Source organism: Scyliorhinus canicula, chromosome 17, assembly GCF_902713615.1.
Source record: "Scyliorhinus canicula chromosome 17, sScyCan1.1, whole genome shotgun sequence".
In the NCBI taxonomy this organism is placed as follows: Eukaryota; Metazoa; Chordata; class Chondrichthyes; order Carcharhiniformes; family Scyliorhinidae; genus Scyliorhinus; species Scyliorhinus canicula.
The window spans coordinates 92,113,147-92,132,635 of record NC_052162.1 but is presented as its reverse complement, the minus strand read 5'-3'; the positions used below and the strand labels follow the sequence as shown (position 1 = coordinate 92,132,635).

The 19,489-nt window shown below is 48.7% G+C and overlaps 1 protein-coding gene across 1 annotated transcript in view; it reads right to left on the bottom strand.

Moving 5' to 3' along the window:
* LOC119951479 (sodium- and chloride-dependent neutral and basic amino acid transporter B(0+)-like) overlaps positions 1-19,489 on the bottom strand; it is a 160,468-nt gene that overhangs the window by 20,882 nt on the left and 120,097 nt on the right. The window contains exon 10 of the mRNA XM_038774689.1: positions 9,862-9,987. Coding sequence (XP_038630617.1) covers positions 9,862-9,987 — 126 coding nt within the window. The remainder of the gene's footprint in view (positions 1-9,861; positions 9,988-19,489) is intronic.

The window sequence follows — 19,489 nt, the reverse complement described above, 5'->3', positions numbered from 1 at the left end:
GAGAATCGGTTTCATCGCGGAGTACTCTGCACGGCTGTGGGTCCATTGACAGAGGCCAGCCAGCGATCCTCCGCTCCCGACTGGCCAAGATCCGGACAGCGTAGAACTAACCTGGTATTGCCAGTCAGGATGCCGCCCTGGTGGGAGGGGGGGGGGGGGGGGCAGGGGGATTGGACACCGGTGGAGGGGGGGGCGGGGGGGGCCTTATAGACAGCCGGGGTTAAGATCCACATGGTCAGTTCCGCGGGCACACGGCCGATCGGGTGGTCTAATTTTTCAGTCTGCCTCCGCGGACCGAGTCAAACAGCTTGGCACGGCTGCTGGAGGCCATCGCTGTGCGCATGCGCGGACTCAAAACCGGTAGTGCGGGGGCCGGTATCCACAACTAAAACTGTGTGAATTACTCCGGGTCCCTGCTAGGCCCCTGCAGGACATTGAATTAGCTGTACTTTTTTGCAGGAATCTCCAGAGTGAAACTCCAGCATTTTTTCGCCGGCGTTGGGACATTGTCCTATTTTGGAAGAATCCAGCCCATGGTCTTTTTGCTCTATGTCTTAATGTGGACAGATGAAATAGGTAGACTGTCAGCAAAAGTTAGAGGCAGAACAGTCACATATGGAGTGGGTGATTCGGATATAGTTTATGGCAGTGGAAACTCAAAACACCCACATTTGATATCTGGGCTCCCAGTCTGTGCTGAAAGATTTACGAACGTGTGGCCAAAAACGGTGCCCATCTTTGCACACGCGTCGATGCTATTGGCAGGACGGGTTTAACTTCATGGAAAATGCAAAGTAATGATTTTTGATTCAAGACAATGGTGAAGTGGCGGCCATAAACAAACTGATGAAATTTTTTAATGGCATAAATGACGACCAGACTTTCTTTGTCGATCTGGGAATATTTCCTCTCTGCATCCGCAATGTTCTGGATGTGAAGGGGACAAGCCTTTTCCACTCCATCTTCCATTTTGTGTGGGAGTAGTGTACCAATGCCATAAGGTGATGCATTACACGTGACAAGGTCGATAACCGCGGGGCCTCTTTGACCTGATCAAACAATTTCCTCTTGGAATATTCCCACTTCTAACGCTGGTGGGCTTTTTGCAGTTGATGTAGGGGTGCCAAAATTGTCGACAGGTTGGCCTGTAAAAGCGGCCGTAATAATTGACCATCACTAGAAAGGACTTCAATTCCAATGTACTCCTTGGTCTGGGACCCCATTTATTGCTTTTATCTTATCGTCAAGTGGTGCAATCCCGTCCCATCAACTCTGAAACCTAAATACGTGAACTCGTCAGCCTGAAACGTGAACTTCTCACTTTAACTGAATACCAGCTTCTTTAAGGCCCTTCAGGACATCTTCATCATGCGCTCGAATATGACACAGGCTGAAGAGCAACCGCGCATATTGGAACAAACCTTTGTGGATATTTATGGTAACAAACTTTCTTGACTCAGCTTCCAGCTCCAAGTGCTGGAATGCATGGCTTAAATCTAATTTAGTGCACTTGAGGCTTCCTGTCAACTGAGCATATAAATCTTATATCTTAGGGATAGGATATTTATCTATTTTAGCAGCCCTGTTTACCATCATCTTGTAATCACTACAGATTTGGACTGTGCAGTCCGGCTTCAACACGGGTACGATGGGTGCTGTTAATTCTGAAAACTGAACTGGAATAATTACTCCCAGGTCTCTCAGGCACTTCAATGCCACCTCCATATTTTGATGTAGAGCAGAAGGCCCTAGTCTGGTGCAGTAACACTTTTGTGCTGCTTCTGGGTCTACATAAATCTTTGCTTTCACTCCTTTGATGCATCCTAACTCTCTCTGGAAGACCTCTGTAAAATCCCCATTGGTGATGCTGAATAGTTTTAGCCACCTTAACTTTATGTTTTTCAACCAATTCCATCTTATGAGGCTTGGCCTATGCCTCATTACTACAATGAGTCGCAGCTAGGCTGACTGCGGTTGGCACGATACTGGTATGGATGCCGCCCCCATATATGTTCAGTGCCTCCCCAGTATAGGTGGCTAAGGTCACCGATGTACTGCTGAGATTCACAGGCTGCAGCCCTCCCGGCAGAGACTTAAGTATTTGCTCACCCACTAACTTGGCAGCCGCCCTTGTATTGACCTCCATTTTAAGCAGACGGCCATTGATGACAAGAAAAATTAGAATTAGGTGGAGGAGGGTTCATCATAGAATTCACAGTGCAGAAGGAAGCCATTCGGCCCATTGAGTCTGCACCGGCTTTTGGAAAGAACACCCTATCCAAGGTCCACACCTCCACCCTATCCCCATAACCCAGTAACCACACCCAACACTAAGGGCAATTTTGGACACTAAGGGGAATTTAACATGGCCAATCTACCTAACCTGCACATCTTTGGACTGTGGGAGGAAACCGGAACACCCGGAGGAAACCCACGCACACATGGGGAGGATGTGCAGACTCCGCACAGACAGTGACCCAAGCTGGGAATCGAACCTGGGACCCTGGAGCTCTGAAGCAATTCTGCTATCCACAGTGCTACCGTGCAGCCCTTGCTACCATGCTACCCTGTTTTACTTAATATCACTATGTTAAGAGTGTTCACTTCTTGTTCACTGGAATTTCAGAAATTTGTGGGGAGGAAACTTGAAGTCGACTTTCTAATTCTACATCTGGCTTGTCTTTCTTATTATATCGGAAACAGATGAATTCCTGACACTTGCATCTGTCTTGGGAATGCCCTTCCCCACAATTGTAATAAGCTTCAGACTCTTGTGTCTGCTGGTCACTTTTTTCTTCTTTTCTGGCTCTGCTGCTCACTTCGGGAATGTAAAGTGGCCACCAATTCCCACCATAACTGTTCCACCTTGTCCTGCAACTTTGTAATCAAAAGCGATTTGTTCAGCGCTTTCAGTCGCTTGAGCCAACTCAATCACTTTGTCCGAGAAAAGCTTGGTTTCACCGGCAACATCTTCTGAATATTCAAGTTGTTGATCCCACAGACCAGCCTGTCACTCAGCATGTCACTGAGAGAAGTACCAAATTCACACTGTTCTGACATTTGTGGAAGTCTGGCTACACAAACAGATACCGTTTCTCTAGGTCCCTGGGGAGCTATCTTCTACTAGGAGGATTATTCAAGAATAGAGAGACCAATCTGTTGCTTCTCCAAAAAAACTGAGCAAACATCAGAAGCATTTTTCTGCTGTTGAAAAAGAAATGATTGGCTAATTACTAACTCTCAAACACTTGGAGATATACCGTATATACTCGCGTATCCTTCGATCTCGCGTATCATGCGACCCCTAAATTTACGTCCCCAAAGCATGATTTTACGGTATACCTCATGTATCATGCGAGTGACTTTTTTGGAAACTAAAACTTCCAAATGGTATCATTGTGTGTGGTTTCTGCAGAGTTGATTCTGCTGTGAAAGCTGTTCGTGATTCGAACAGCTTTCCAGCTGGCTTTACTAGCGTCGTTCAGCCACTTGCCGTTTCCATTCATAAAAACATGAATGGAAATGTCAAGTGACTGAACATCTTCCCATCAGAATGCTGTGGTCAAAATCTGAAGAGTAGTATTCTGATGGGAAGATGTTCAGCCACTTGACGTTTCCATTCATGTTTTTATGAATGGAAACGGCAAGTGGCTGAACGACGCTAGTGACTTATCTTGGCCAGCATTTCACACCCACGATTTTTGTATCTCGCGTATCATGCGACCCCCGAAATGTAGGCTTGAAATTAGGTGCTCAAAAGTCGCATGTTACGCGAGTATATACGATACATCGGAAATGGATACAGATAAATGGATCACAAACATTTAACCCCCTGATTCTGTGCTGTACTTTTATTTATTCTTTAAGGTTTTGGGTTAAATGGGCAGCATAGTCAGTGCAGGCTTGGAGGGCCGAAGGGCCTGTTCTGTGCTGTACCTTTCTTTGTTCTTTGTGGAGAAATGCAAAACTCAGAGTTATGCTCCGAAAGCTAGTGATTCCAAACAAACCTGTTGGACTTTAACCTGGTGTTGTAAGATTTCTTACTGTGCTCACTCCAGTCCAACTCCAGCACCTCCGCATTAAGGTTATTCCTTTAAAGTTTGTACCTCCAACCATATTATCTAAAAATCACCCACATTGTAGGGAAGTCACATTTGATTGCAAAAGCTTCATCTAGAATTTAAAGTGGCCCAGTTAGAACTGATGGATAAACCAGACTAAGGTTGAGAGAGTAAATGGAAGTGATTGTGTTTTCATGCCACAATATGAGATAATAATGAATCTCTTTTTTTTGGGAGAGGGACGTGTCATAAGACTATGCTCATTTATTTTTGAAAATATGGACCTGTAACCTCCTTGCTCACATTTAGGGGGCACTTTGGAAGATTTTGATTGACAAGGGAGTGAATGGATATGTGGGACGAAATGCAGGAAAGCAGAGATCAGCCATGATCTTATTGAATGGTGGAGCATGCTCGAAGGGCCTGGTGTAGCCCTGCTCCATTTCTTATGATGTTATGTTCTTCGAACACAGTAAATTGTGCAAACTGGAGTACAAAGTTGCAAGGAAATGTCAAGAGATTAATTAAGTTAAGAAGCCACAGATGCATTCAATTGGAATTGCACAACGACGTAGTGGTGCCTCACAGCGCTGGGTTCTCTGGTTCAATTCAGGCGTGGAGCTTGTACTTTCTCCCCGTGTCAGCATGGGTTTCCACCCACAGTTCAAAGATGCGCAGGTTAGGTGGATTGGCTGTGCTAAATTGCATTATTATCTCGTTACGAGGCACGAAAACACAATCTCTTCCTCAATCTTAACATTTTACTCTTTCAATCTTGGTCTGGATTATCCATAAATTCTAACTGGGCCTCTTTAAATTCTGGACGAAGCATTTACAATCAAATTGCCCTTTAGTGTCCAGGGTTGGGCTGGTTAGGTGGGGTTGCGGGAATGGGGTGAGGGAGTGGACCGAGGTAGGGTGCTCTTTGAGAGGGTCAATGCAGACTTGATGGGCCACATGGTCTCCTTCTGCAATGTCGGGATTGTGGGAAATCCACTTTAGATTTAAAATAGAGAAATCAGAGCATTTTCTAAATTATGAGAAAGAAGAAACTGCGAAGCAGCAGCAGCGGAAATCAGTTAAAGTTAATGGACAGGAGCAAAATATAATGAAAATTGCGAATGGATTATTAGTCTTCATTTAGGTGTAGTTGGAATTTAAGGGAAAGTTGAAGCTTTGCTCCAGTTGAATAAAGACCAGGGGCTGGATTCTCTGCAATTCGACGCCGTACTTGCGGCTGGCGCGGGGCGGAGAATCCATTTTGCGCCGTAATCGGGACCGGCGCCAGTCTGGCGATTCTCCGGGCACTGAAAATCAGCATCACTGTGGTGTATACCGCACTTTTGGGGACCCATTGCCAGAGGCCCGCTCAGTAATCCTCCACTCCCGAGCAGCCGAGTTACCAAAGGCGTGGAATTAACCACCTGTCGGGATGCTTGCGTGGCGGCTGCCCTGATATGGGGGGGGAATCAGAGACTAGAGGAGGCCTTATAGGCGGCCGTCAATTAAATGTGCGGGGGGTTGAGCCTCGAGCGCGCGGCCGATCGGGGGGTCTCTTTCTTCGGTATGTCTCCACCATCGAGCATGGCGTGGCGGCTGAAGGTTGCCAGCGTGCGTATGCGCAGCGGCCTCTGACCCGGAAGTGCGGGGGCCTGTATCTGCAGCAAATGCTGCGAGATTTACTCCGGGTCCCTGCTAGCCCCTTGCAGGTGAAGAATTTGTTTAACTTTGTTCAAGGAACTTCGGGAGTAAACCTTCACCATTTTTACGCCAGCATGGGGACATAGTCTCATTGGGAGAATCCAGGCCTTGGTTATTCCAGATCCAGAGTCATGGACACTGTTCATCAGGAAGGATATATACATCTTGAACAGAAAATACTGGACAATCTCAGCAGGTCTGTGGAGAGGAAAGGGAGCAAATTTTTTGAGTCTGAATAGTTCTTTGTCGAGGCTAGAGAGAACTGGAAATGGGGTCACATCTATACTGTAGTAGGGGGGGGGGGGGCTCTGGAGCAGTGGGCTGGACAGGGGGCCAGTGATAGGTGGAGCTTGACAAAGATGATGAAGCAGAAGACAAACGGAATGTAAATGGGGGTGATTAAAGCTAAGAAGGGTGCAGATAAACACAGAAAAAGATCAGAATGTATGAATGGCAGAACAAAGTTGAGCAGTGTGTCAAACAAAGAGCAGATAGGAACAGTTGGCCCAAGTGGGGGTGGGGCGGGACACAATGGTGAGGGAAAACAAATCAATGGAAGAAATAAAAATAAAAATAAATAGATAGAAATAAAAATGGGGTGAAGGTGGTGGAGAGAGTTCACAGTCTGAAATCCGGAAGAGGTTGTTATGTCCCTAATCGGCTGTTCCTCCAGTTTGCACTGGGCTTATTTGTCGATCTCCACCTGTCGCTGGCCCCTTATCCAGCCCCACCATTCCACACCCCCCCCCTTTCCTCCCCCCCCCCCCCCCCCACAGTATAAATCTGACCCCATTTCCAGTTCTCTCTAGCATTGACAAAGAGTCATCCAGTCATTGATACGTTCGCCCCCTTTACTCCCTACAGGTGCAGTCAGAGCTGCTGAGATTGTCCAGTATTTTCTGCTTTTGCTTCAGATTCCAGCTTCAGCAGTAATTTGATTTTATGTTGATGTGGAGATGCCGACGTTGGACTGGGGTGAGCACAGTAAGAAGTCTTACAACACCAGGTTAAAGTCCAACAGGTTAGTTTCAAATCACTAGCTTTCTGAGCACCGCTCCTACCTCACCAGACTTTAACCTGGTGTTGTAAGACTTCTTACTGTGCTTTTATATTGATCTCGAAGTGGGTGCAGCACTCACCACAATGATACTGTCTTGTTATGCTCTTGGCGTAGCATAAGCTGCTTCCTTGATGTGCACTCTGACAAAGGAAGGGTCAGACGTGGAGATAGCTTCAACGCGTTTATTGAACTATTAACAATTCTCCTACTTGGATTCGACTCTACTGTTAATCCTTCTATAGCTACTTAGACTGACGAACCAGTCTGCTACTATCCACTTGGTGAGTGTGATGTTCAATCAACCCTGTGCCTGTACTCAGTGAGTGTCTCCACTGGAAAGAGGAAGATCATGTGTGCTGTGTCCTTTATAGATGGGTTGGTGTAATTCCCCCCTGTGGTAGTGTCACCTCTGTGTGTATTGTGAATGCCCATTGTTCGTGTCCTATCTTACTGACCTATTGGTTGAATGTCTGTGTGTCATGTCTCTGGTGCTCCCTCTAGTGTCTATCTAGTCTACGTGTACTGACATTAACCCCTTGTGTATTTACAGTGATGCATATCACCACAGATACCAGGCCAAAAACAATTCAGACATGAGGAAATGTTATGTAAACTACGGCCAGGGTTTTCTGGCCTCTCCCCCATAGTGAATCTTCCAATCCTGCCGGAGTCTATGAGAACTGACCGCTGTGGATTGGCTGAGCTAAATCAAAGTCCCTGTGGCTTCACCTGAATACAGTCTACCCAGATGAGGGGGTGGGTCTAACTTCCCTTTTACTCGGACTGCTGGGATATAAATACCCTGGCCCAGGTATTGGCTGGGTACGGGAGCCCTTTGGGGTCTAGGGGGAGTGTAAAATAGCCTGAATAAAGCCAAATCTTTTGACAGACATTGCTTCTGAGTGGTCACTTGCTGAGACTATACACTGACTACGAGGATACGATTGGATGGCCGCCAAGGTCCCGCCTCCATGTAGGTTTTGCAGGACCTTTTCAGGGGGCAATGTACCGACTAATAGTAGACGCTCACTCTCAATGAATGGATGTACACCAGATGATGACACCTACATCATGTGTCACCACTGAACGGCTCCAGCAGACTTTGCTTTCATGGACTCCCGGAGGTCCTTGTGTTGGCAGCAGATCAGAGTGTGCAGATTGTTTGAAGCAAAGTAGTGTCATCACGTCCACATCGCGCCTTATCAGCAGTCCAGAAATGGGTTGACAGGACGTGTTGTACAGCCATTCAAACTTGGGATCAGAAAAGAGACCATGGGCTCATCAAAAACCCAACTCACCTATTTTCTGTTCTACTACAGGACCACGCCGCACACTACCACTGGGATGATGCACCCGGAGGAAACCCACGCACACACGGGGAGGATGTGCAGACTCCGCACAGACAATGACCCAAGCCGGAATCGAACCTGGGACCCTGGAGCTGTGAAGCGATTGTGCTATCCACAATGCTACCGTGCTGCCCTTTTGATGGATCATTGCGAGCCCGGTTGTGCCCCTCCCTCCAGAGCAGTTGCCAATTAACCCAGCTAGGCAGCTGGACCCTGTAGTGATATGCATCACTGTATATACAGAAGGGGTTAATGTAAATACACTACAACTAAGTAATCACTAGAGGGAACACCAGAGATGTCATGACATGCAGACATACAACCAATGGGTCATTAGAACAGGACACAACCAATGGGTAATCAGGACACCCAGAGGTGGCATTACCACGAGGGGGCACAACACGACCCATATAAAAGGACAGGGCACACATGCTCTGCCTCTTTCCACACACAGACATCTAAGGAGTTAGACAGGGTTGATCGGCAGCATCACACCCCAGCATGTGGCTTAGAGCAAGCTGGTATAGTTAGACTGAGTTACCAGAGAGGTAGATTTGCAGAGTGTCAAACTTATTTAAGAACTATTAATAGTTCAATAAACACGTTGAACTCATTTCATAGTCTGGAGCATCCTTTCGTAGAGACTACAACAAGGAAGCAGTTTGTGTAATCAGAAGCAACATAACACAACAGACCCAGTGACTCGGAAATGTGGGAGATTGACCAGTCCGACCCCGGGTTGGACATGGAGTTTTTGCCAATGGACATCGACGCAGATCCAGGACTCACCCCCAGATGTTCAACCAGGAAGTGCGCCTCCCCAGTCCATTGCACCCTTTCGGGCCGGAAGCGGTGGGTGCCGGATAATCAGCCTTTGGCAAAGAGGGAAAAAGGTTTCCCCTCTTCCATCGACATGGATGACGTATCGGACTTTGAGGGGAGGGGTGTTACAACCTTACACAGGGCCCAGGGACCTGCAAAATCAGCGTACCTGTGGCCTTCCCTGAATACGATCGACCCAGATGAAGGGGCGGGGCTAACCCTGTTTCCTAGAACTCTGGGATATAAATTTCCCAGCCCAGGTGTGGGCGAGACGCAGAAGAATCTTTTGGGAATAGGAGTAGCGTATAGTAAGCTGAATAAAACCAAACTTTTCACAGACATCACTTCCGAGTGGCTGCTTGCCTGAGACTTTACAGATAATTTGCTGGTGACCCGACAATGTAAATGATCCTGAGGCCTGCGATCTAAAATGGACTTCACTCATTGAGCCTCCTTTCCTGGCGATGCCACATTCGGGCCTGCCAGCTCAATGATGATCCAGTTGAATGTGTTGATACGGCCTCTGAGTTCCTGCTCACAATAATGGGGCTTTCTGCTGGTGTTTCCAGCATCTGTGACCAGCTACTAATTGGCTTTGACAACATAGCTAGTTTGGTGACTTTACTGGAGGTGTTTAGGCCTCATTTCCATTTTGTCTGCTGTTTAATTGTGAACATTGCTGATGTTTGATTGCATTAATACATATCTGAAATTGAGCTACAGAGCAGTGAATCTGAACATTAGAATGCAGTGAGCAGATATACAAACACATTGAAAATTCATCCACGTCGATGTCAAAGGTTATTCATCTTATAACCTTCTAGAAAACTGGAAAGAGATAGGTTCAATTTAATAATGATGCTCTTACCAAAATCTGCAAACAGACTGTCGAGTCCCAGGGTGAACAGCATGAGGAAAAATAAGGTGGACCATAAAGGTGCCCATGGCAACTGTGTGAGAGCCTCTGGGTAGGCAATGAAAACCAAACTGAAACCTAAATAATGGACAGAATTGAAAAGATATCAACCATCATTTTTAAGAGAGAATAAAGGACCCCCTGTTCTGCCTCAACAATATCCTGGAGTCCCACCCTTAAAAGAGGTTGTACCGGTGTGACATTTTCCACTGGCCACATCACTCATTCTGTCTGAGCGAAGGTGGAAATCCAGTGCCAGGTCGGTGCGATTTAATGGAAAAGATTCTCAGTGTGGTAGCGAGCTAGAATTGCCGCAGGCTTCCTGGACACGACCTGGCATTGCCGTCACTAAAACGATAATTGGTCCACTCAATGAGGCACCACGGGCTTTACGCCACAAATGATGATCCCACTGACTGATTCGCTGGGACTGCGCCCGCCATCTCCCTGCTAACAGCAGCACTTAAACTGATCCTGCAGGGTGAACCCCACGCAGCTCGCAGCCATGCCACTGAGGAGACCAACCCCACAAATCAAGGATGGGGCTGCTTTCGCACAGTGGGCTAAACAGCTGGCTTGTAATGCAGAACAAGGCCAGCAGTGCAGGTTCAATTCCCGTATCAGCCTCCCAGAACAGGCACCGGAATGTGGTGACTCGGGGCTTTTCACAGTAACTTCATTGAAGCCTACTTGTGACAATAAGTGATTATTATTATTATTATCTGGCGAGATTATTAGATGCGATCAAGACCGGAAGGGATGTCCTATTCCCCTGAGGGGCTCGGAATGGCAGACATATGGCAACCAGTGCCACCTGCAATGAAAAATACCTTTCACTGTATCTCGGTACACATGACAATTAGCAAATCCAATCCAAGAGGCAGTGACAATCAGCTCAGGGAGCGTCACCAGAAGGGCCAGCGCCCAGTGCCATAAGAGGATCGACAACCTTCACCGGCATGGATGGGTTGGCACTGGAATCCTGGCACTGCCCCACCACCTCTCCTGCCCTGTCCCCAAGCGCATGCATCTGGTACTACCCCTGTCCAGCACCCGACCGTGCCCCGGCCCACTCATGTCCAGCAGTGCCATCCACACTGCCCCCCCCCCCCATCCCATCATTCCCCCATACCACCCCATACTCCCCATTCACCCATTACCCGGGATACTCCTCCTCCCCTCCCACCCCCCACGATGAACAAAGTGTGCGGCTAACAGGGGGGGGGGGGAGGGGGAGGGGGGGGAAGAGGGGAGGGACAAGGGACACTGCATTTAAAGTTGGCAGGGAAGGTGCAAGTGGTGAAAATGAACATTTTGCCGAGTTTCTTGTTTATCTTTCAAGCTCTCCCGATCTTTATTGCAAAGGCTTTTTTTCAGAAAGTGGACACGATCATTTCTGACTTTGTATGGGCGGGGAAGGTGCCGAGGGTGGGGAGGACCCTGCTACAGAAGCAGAGACAACAAGGAGGGTTGGTGTTGCCAAACTTGCTTCATTATTATTGGGCGGCGAATGTGGACAAGGTGCGGCGGTGGTGGGAAGGAGAAGGGGTAGAGTGGGTTAGGATGGAGGAGGAATCTTGTAAGGGGCCAATGGCTCCGAGTAGGTATTCAGGGAGCCCGGTGGTGCAGTCACAGTGAAGATATGGAATCAATTGAGGAGGCATTTTAGGATGGAAGGGATGGACGGTGCTCATGCCGCTGTGCAAGAATCATGGGTTTGAGCCAGGGGGGATGGATAGTGTATAAAGGAGGTGGAGGGAAGTGGGACTGGTTAAAGTAAGGGATCTGTATTTGGAGGAAGGGTTCGCCAGTCTGAAGGGAGAGGGTAGAGCTTCCAAGGAGGAGTGAGTTCAGGTATCTGCAAGTTAGGGACAGCGCAAAATGTCTGGAGGGGGTTCCCTAGGTTGCCGGGATACATCGTGCTGCAGCAACTGCTGCTTCTGGATGTGGAAGGGGTGGGAAGAATTGGGAATATATACACAAGTGGCTGGGGAAGCAGGGAGATGTGCGGGTGGTGAAGATCAAGGAGAAATGGGAAGCGGAGTTGGAAGAGGAGATCAATTGGGGAGTGTGGAGTGAGGCACTGCATCGGGTAAACAGGATCTCCTCAAGGATGAGCCTGATAAAGTTTAAGGTGGTGCACAGGGTACATATGACTCGGACGAGAATGAGTGGGTTCTTTCCCGGGGTAGTGGATGAGTGTGAGAGGTGTGGGCGGGGGCCAGCGAATCACGGGCACATGTTTTGGGGTTTCGAAAAATTGGTAAGATTCTGGACGGAAGAAGGTGAAAAATCTGTACAGACTTTATAGTAGATTGTTGGGAAGTATGTTTCCTGGGGTGTTTATTCGCTGTAACCTGTTTTGGTACATGTTTGTAATAAAACATGTTTTTAAAAAAAATCAATGTGGACGCTCACACCATTTACATGTCATTAGCGGGCCCGACCCGAGATTCTCCGAATTCCTGAAGGCGAGGTTCACTTGTGCTATTAAAAATTGTTAAACTGGCGTTGTGGCTGATAAGAGAGAGAGAAGGGGTAGGGAAAGTATCTAACATCGCCATAGTTTGTCGACAGTTGTGCCGCGGGCTTTTGCCAGGGCTGGGGGGAGTAGCGGGGGTGGCCAGGAGGTGGGCTGTGGGGTCAGGGTGGATGGGCATGGAACAGCATTGCCGTGGCCTGAAAGACAGCCTTGCAGTTGCCCACGTCGCTGACTGTCCACTGTGAACTTAGGGCCACAGGTCATATGGATTCCCCTCAGGGCACTTCCCTAGTGCCCTCTGGTCTCAGCCGACCCATCAATAGGATGGGCATACTCCAGCACAACCAGTGCCATCTTACTGGCTGAGATGAGTGTGTGTGGGGAGTGAAAGGTGGATATGCGGCTGCAGCTTGTTAGCCTCCCGAGTGTCAATCATGGACCCAGTGAATCCAGCAGTGTTTTTCATTGGAATCAATTGTGTTCCACGTGGCGCCAGTGCTCGCCCCTCCACAGTTATTGAATTGGTCCAGGATCGGAGCCAGAATCGCTGTCGTGAAAGTCCACGAATCCTGTGCCAGTGTCAACACTTAGCCTGAGGAACGGAAAATCCAATCCAACTGGTGGAGACCTGTAATATGAGTGGTGAGTGTTACTTAAAGGCAGCCTCTTAAAAGAGGTGCAGGGGGATGTGAATGTAGGTGCTGATATCTTGAGCAATGGCTGAAGGTCAGAGAGCGAGCACCAACATTTCACACCATGCACTGCCAGGAATCACCGGAGAACTGTGCAGCTCCACGTAATCTAACAGCTAAAATTAAATTATAGCGGGTTCAGGATATCTGGTGTCCAACGGCTCATTAATGAGCCAGATTGACATCCCACTGCAGGATTCCTTCATCATGTCCTTCCCAGGCCCCAACCTTATTGGGGGAATTTTTTTTTTCCCGGGGGAACATTTTTCCCAATACCAGGAATCCACTGCGGTTCCTTCCGACCAATTTTCCTTGCTCACATGCCTCCTATCTCAATCCTGGCTACTCCAATCAGTTTAATTAAATTGTACCCCTTAACTCTGTTTCTCACTCTGCAGACCTTCTGAGTTTTTCCAGCATTCCCCGTGTGGCCTATATCATGATGGTGCCTGAAGAGGTAGATTTAGATATATAATCAAGATACCAGGTTCAAATAAAACCTAAGGGCTCACATGAGCTCCTGCTTGCAGAAACTAGTAACTTTCCAAAGACAGATAGCAGCAAGCTATTGCTCTGGCAACAGATAAAACGTCCATGGAAGTTGCAGCATGGATGCCTACACACAGAAAATTAATTGAACATGCAGTTGCTGCTCACATGATCATCATAGTGATGTGTTCGGCAGGTTGCTTCGACGTTGACTGCAACTGGATGCAGTGAAGCTAGAAACAGACATCTGACACAGGAGATGATCCAACACTGTTTTATTTAACTATGGACTGCTGCACATCTTCAGCTGTGAGTTGACTACTAATCCAACTGATGACCTCTTACTGGCTTGACCAGACTTACTCGCTACCGCATGGTGATAGTGCTCACTAGCTTGTGCACTCTGACTGGCTCAGCAGCTGGGTCCTGAGAGAGGGAGAGTCTTAATGCCCTGTGGGCTTTATAGTGGTGATGTCCTGTCTGGTGATTGGTTGTTCTGTGTTGTGTGTTCATTGGTCATCCTGTGTGTCAATCACTGCCTGTCTGCATCTCATTATATACATGAGTGGTTATTATGACATCTCCCCTTTTTTAAAAATAAATTTTGGAACATGGAGGTATATACATGCCTGACTATGTACAAGTGGTGAGTTAATGAACGTATGTACATGGGAAGGTGTCTATCGTGCAGATACAGAGCAAACTGAACAAAATTTACAAGAGTTAAGGCTACAGATTTAGTCTTTGAGCAGGGCGACAAATTCTTGTCGATCGCCGCAGAGGTGGAGCAGGAGACGCCGGCGCTTGGTCAGGCGGGATTGCTGCCAATGCGGTGATCTCATGGACAGATGGGATCGCTGGCAGATCGGGGCCTCGTGGCAGGAGAATTCCGGAGGAGGCATGATATCCGGCGGAGCAATGCGGTCAGGTGGTGGGCAGGGAACTCTTCACAGCGCCCTCCTGTTGCGCCGGAGAAAGGAGCCGTCAGCCATTTGAACAATGAAAGACCTTGGGGCGGCCTTCCTGACAACAACAGCTGGGGCCGACCAAACTCCCTCAGGCAACTTGACGCGAACAAAAGCTGTTGGAGCCAGCGCATGCAGATCCGTGGCATGAGCATCATACATGATCTTCTGCTGGTCCCTGGATCGCTGCATTTTTTACAGCACCGTGAGGTGGTCAAGGTCTGGAATATGGATGGCTGGAACAGTCGTCCTCAGGTTGCAGTTCCTGAGCAGCTGTGCTGGAGACAAACCAGTTGACAGAGGGGTTGGCCTGGATGCCAGCAGCGCCGTTGAAATCGGAGGCTGAGTCTGCAGCCTTGCACAACAGACGCTTAACAATATGCACCCCTTTCTCGGCCTTCCCGTTTGCTTGCGGGTCATGGGGACTGGAGGTGATGTGACTGAAGTTGTAGGATTGTGCAAAGTCGGACCACTCTTGGCTGTAGAAACATGGACCGTTGTCACTCATTACTGTGAGTGGTATCCTGTGCCTGGCAAACGTCTCTTTGCAGGCTTTGATGACTGACTTGGACGTGAGGCCGACAGTTTCATCACTTCCGGGTAACTGGAGAAGTAGTCGACCAAGAGCACAGAGTCACGCCCATTGGCGTGAAAGAGGTCTACCCCCACTTTAGACAACGGAGAGGTCACTACCTCGTGCTGTTGCAATGTTTTCTGGCAGTTGAGGACCGTGTCAGCAATGTCCTGGTTGATGCCCGGCCAATAAACCGCCTCCCGAGCTCTGCGTCGGCATTTTCCGAACCCCAAGGTGACCCTCATGGATCTGTCCGAGCACCATAACTTGCATGCTTTGAGGAATGAATATCCTATCCAGTTTAAGAAGGATTCCTTCAACAACCGTTAACTCGTCCTTAACGTTAAAGAACTGGGGACATTGCCACTTTTGCCAGCCATGGGTGAGGTGTTGCATCACGTGCTGCAGTAGAGGATTCTTGGCAGTTTCTTCACATATCTGGACCACTTGTTCATCAGTGGCTGGTAGGTTGCTGGCACACAACTGCACCTGTGCCTCTATGTGGCAGATGAAGTCGCCCTGTTCACATGGTGTAGTGATGGATTAGGATAGGGCATCCGCAATGATCAGCTCGTTATCCGCTGTGTAGACGAGTTCGAAGTCATATCAGCGGAGACGAAGAAGAATCCGCTGTAACCGAGGTGTCATGTCATTTAAACCCTTCTGGATTATGTGGACTAAAGGCCTCTGGTCTGTTTCCACCGTGAACTTTGGGAGGCCATATATTTAGTCATGAAACTTGACTATTCCTGTCAGGAGACCCAAGCACTCCTTTTCGATCTGGGCATACCGTTGCTCAGTCGGCGTCATGGCCCTGGTGGCATATGCCACTGGAGGCCAGGACGAGGAGACATCTCGCTGGAGGAGCACTTCCCCAATGCCGTCCTGGATGGCATCAGTAGATATCTTGGTGTCCTTGGTTGGGTCAAAGAACGCCAGTTCTGGGGCTGTGGTGCACTTTGCCTTCAGCTCAAGCCACTCCTTTTCATGTGCGGGCAGCCACTCGAACACTGTTGATTTCTTTACAAGATGCCGGAGGGCCATGGTGTGGGCTGCCATATTGGAAATTTCCCGAGAAAATTTACCATCCTGAGGAAGCGGAGGACTGCCTTCTTGTCCTCCGGGGTCTTCATGGCGTTGATCGCCAGCACCTTGTCGGCGTCAGGTTGCACACCCTGCTGTGAAATGTGGTCACCCAGAAACTTGATAGTGGATCGACCAAATGAGCATTTGGCCCTGTTAAGCTGGAGGCCATTTTCATGAATCCGCTGGAAGACCTGTTTGAGGCGGGCAATGTGATCCTCGGGCGTTGTGGACCAGATGATGACATCGTCCACATAGACTCGCACCCCCTCGTAGCCCTCCATCATTTGCTCCATAATGCGATGAAATACTTCGGAAGCTGATATGATACCGAAGGGCATGTGGATGTAGAAATAGCGGCCGAATTGAGTGTTAAACGTGCACAGCTTCCGAGTGGACGCGTCCAGCTGTATTTGCCAGAAGCCATGGGAGGCATCCAGCTTGGTAAAGAATTTGGCATGAGCCATCTCACTGGTCAACTCTTCATGCTTCAGGATCGGCTAGTGCTCTCGCATGATGTTGCGGTTCAGGTCTTTGGGATCAATGCAAATGTGGAGTTCATCAGAGGGGTTTTTTACGTAGACCATGGCGCTGACCCAGTCTGTTGGTTCCGTGACCTTTGAGATGAAGCCCTGGTCTTGGAGGTCTTGTAGCTGCTTTTTCAGATGATCCTTGAGAGGAGCCGGCACAGGCGTGGTGCATGGATCACTAAGGTGGCGTTCAGCTTGAGCAATATCTTGTAGCGATATGGGAGCGTGCCCATTCCATCAAACACGTTGTGGTATTGCGTGGGAATGTCATCTATCTCGGCCTGGAGATTCACATCGGGTGAGGCAGTCGCCAGGGTCGAGGACATGGTGTGGACTCGCTGGACCAGATTCAGGAGCTTGCAGGCACGAGCACCGAGCAGGGTCGCCCTGTCAGGCTGGACGATCTCGAATCGTAATGTTGCCTTGATTGCCTTGTGAGATACCCCTAGCCGACACGATCTACTGGCAGCTATGGCATTGCCATTGTAGTCAAGGAGCTGGCAGGCTGGTGGAAGAATGCTTGGTTGGGCACGGATGCTGTCGAGATCTGACTGTGATATGAGGAACGCAGACGCGCCGGTGTCCAGTTTAAATCGGATGCGAGCCTGGTTGACTGTGAGGATAGCACACCACTCATCGTCGGGATCCACACTGAGGATCGAAAGGCGGGTTGCAGGTGCGGTGGAGAGACCAGTTCTCGTGTGGTTATAGAGCCGATATGGATTCTCGAGGCAGTCAGCATCGGGGTCCGTTGGGCTGTCAGGATCAGAATCCTGCATGCCTCGTCGTCCACCCGGTCGTGGCACGCATGCGTAGGGACCCGGGAAAAGTGCGGGAAACGGCCACTGTCATTGATACTCAGGCCTTGCATTTTTGTAAAGCATGCACCCGTTCTGCCTCGTGGGAGGGCAGTTTTGTATTTTCTGGCACCCTGATGTGGGAGTAACGATTCTTGGCATGCTCATGGACTACGCACGTCTCAATAGTGACGGAGAGGGTCAACTGTTTGATTTTGAGGAGCTGCTACCGCAGGGAGTCAGAGTGGACCCCGAAAACGATCTGATCCCGGATCATGGAATCAGCCGTCGAGTCATAATTACATGACTGTGCTAGGATGCGGAGATGGGTCAGGAAGGACTGAAAAGGTTCATCCTTACCCTGAAGCCTCTGTTGGAAGATGTTCCGTTCAAAGCTCTCTTTCACCTCAATGTCGCAGTGGCTGTCGAACGTAAGGGAGTTGTAGATATGGATGGCGTGAACCCCCGCAGTCGCCAGGAATAGCGCGATCTTCCTGGCATCTGATGCTGCCTCGAGGTCGGAGGCCTCGATATACAGGATGAACTTTTGCTTGAAGATTTTCAAATTGGCGGCAAGGTTGCCGGAGATGCGGAGCTGCGGAGGATGCTCAATGTTTTCCACTTCACTGGATGGCCGCTTGCTGGTCGTTACAGATTCACATGATGTGTCAGGCAGGTTGGTTCGACGTTGACTGCAACTAAACGCAGTGAAGCTAGAAACAGACGTCTGACACAGGAGATGATTCAACACTGTTTTATTTAACTAGTGGACTACTGCACATGTTCAGCTGTGGGTTGACACTCTACTAATCCAACTGATGACCTCTTACTGGTTTGACCAGACTTACTAGCTACCGCATGGTCATAGTGCTCACTAGCTTGTGCACTCTGACTGTCTCAGTAGCTGGGTCCTGCGAGAGGGAGAGTCTTAATGCCTTGTGGGCTTTATAGTGGTGGTGTCCTATCTGGTGATTGGTTGTTCTGTGTTGTGTGTTCATTGGTCATCCTGTGTGTCAATCATTGCCTGTCTGCATCTCATTATATACATGACTGGATATTATGACACATAGAACACAGGACAATGAGATGGGAGTCTGGGGGCTATAGCTCAGCCGTATACTTAATCTAATAAATGTCTAAAAACGTGTAAATAATAGACACCTACGTGCCTGCCGATATTATAATACTATGTAAATGCTTCGCTTATGATTTGGTAACTATCCCCCTATGTAATGCAATACGCAACACTAATTATCAGTTGTGAATAGACATAGATAGCATTTGAATAAATTTATTATTTTGATTGCTGTATGTTAATTACTTGTTATAACACACAAAGTATAATTTCCCAATTGTTTCTGTGATTGGGAGCAGGCCAGCCATCTCCTGCTAATGTAGCTCCCCTGCTAGCATGTAGTAAAATTCTGAACTAAAACTAAACTCTAAGTATTGTCCGATCAATTGGGGAGTGAAGTATGCTGTAGTTGAATAACTACGGTGAAGCTCCCGCAACAGTGTGTGTGGCCATGGAGAGCATGGCCAAGTGTAAATCCAGCAGGCTATCAATGGTGGTTGCCAACCTTCCTATGGTGGCCTCAAGGCGCTCGCAGGTTGGAGCCACGACACCAGACAGAATGTGGCGGGAACTCCTCTATTGTGTGATCTACCCTGACAAGTGACTGTTGAATCTCTGCCTGACATTCCTCTGCCTCTCTTTGCATCTCCTTCATTGAGTTGGCAGCCCTCAGCCCTCTTGAGTGTTGGATGACTGGGCTTTCCCTGCCTCGGACCTCTGTGGGGATGTGTCTGTGAGGTACTTCCCAGAAAGTGACCCCGAGTCAAACCTTGAACTATGCCCCACCGAGGTGTGTGTATCTGTGCTGGTGGAGGGTGCAGGTGAGCACTGTCTCTGTTCTTCCTGAGCTCCCTTGTCCTCAGATGTACTTTGGATCCCCAGGAATCTGCTGG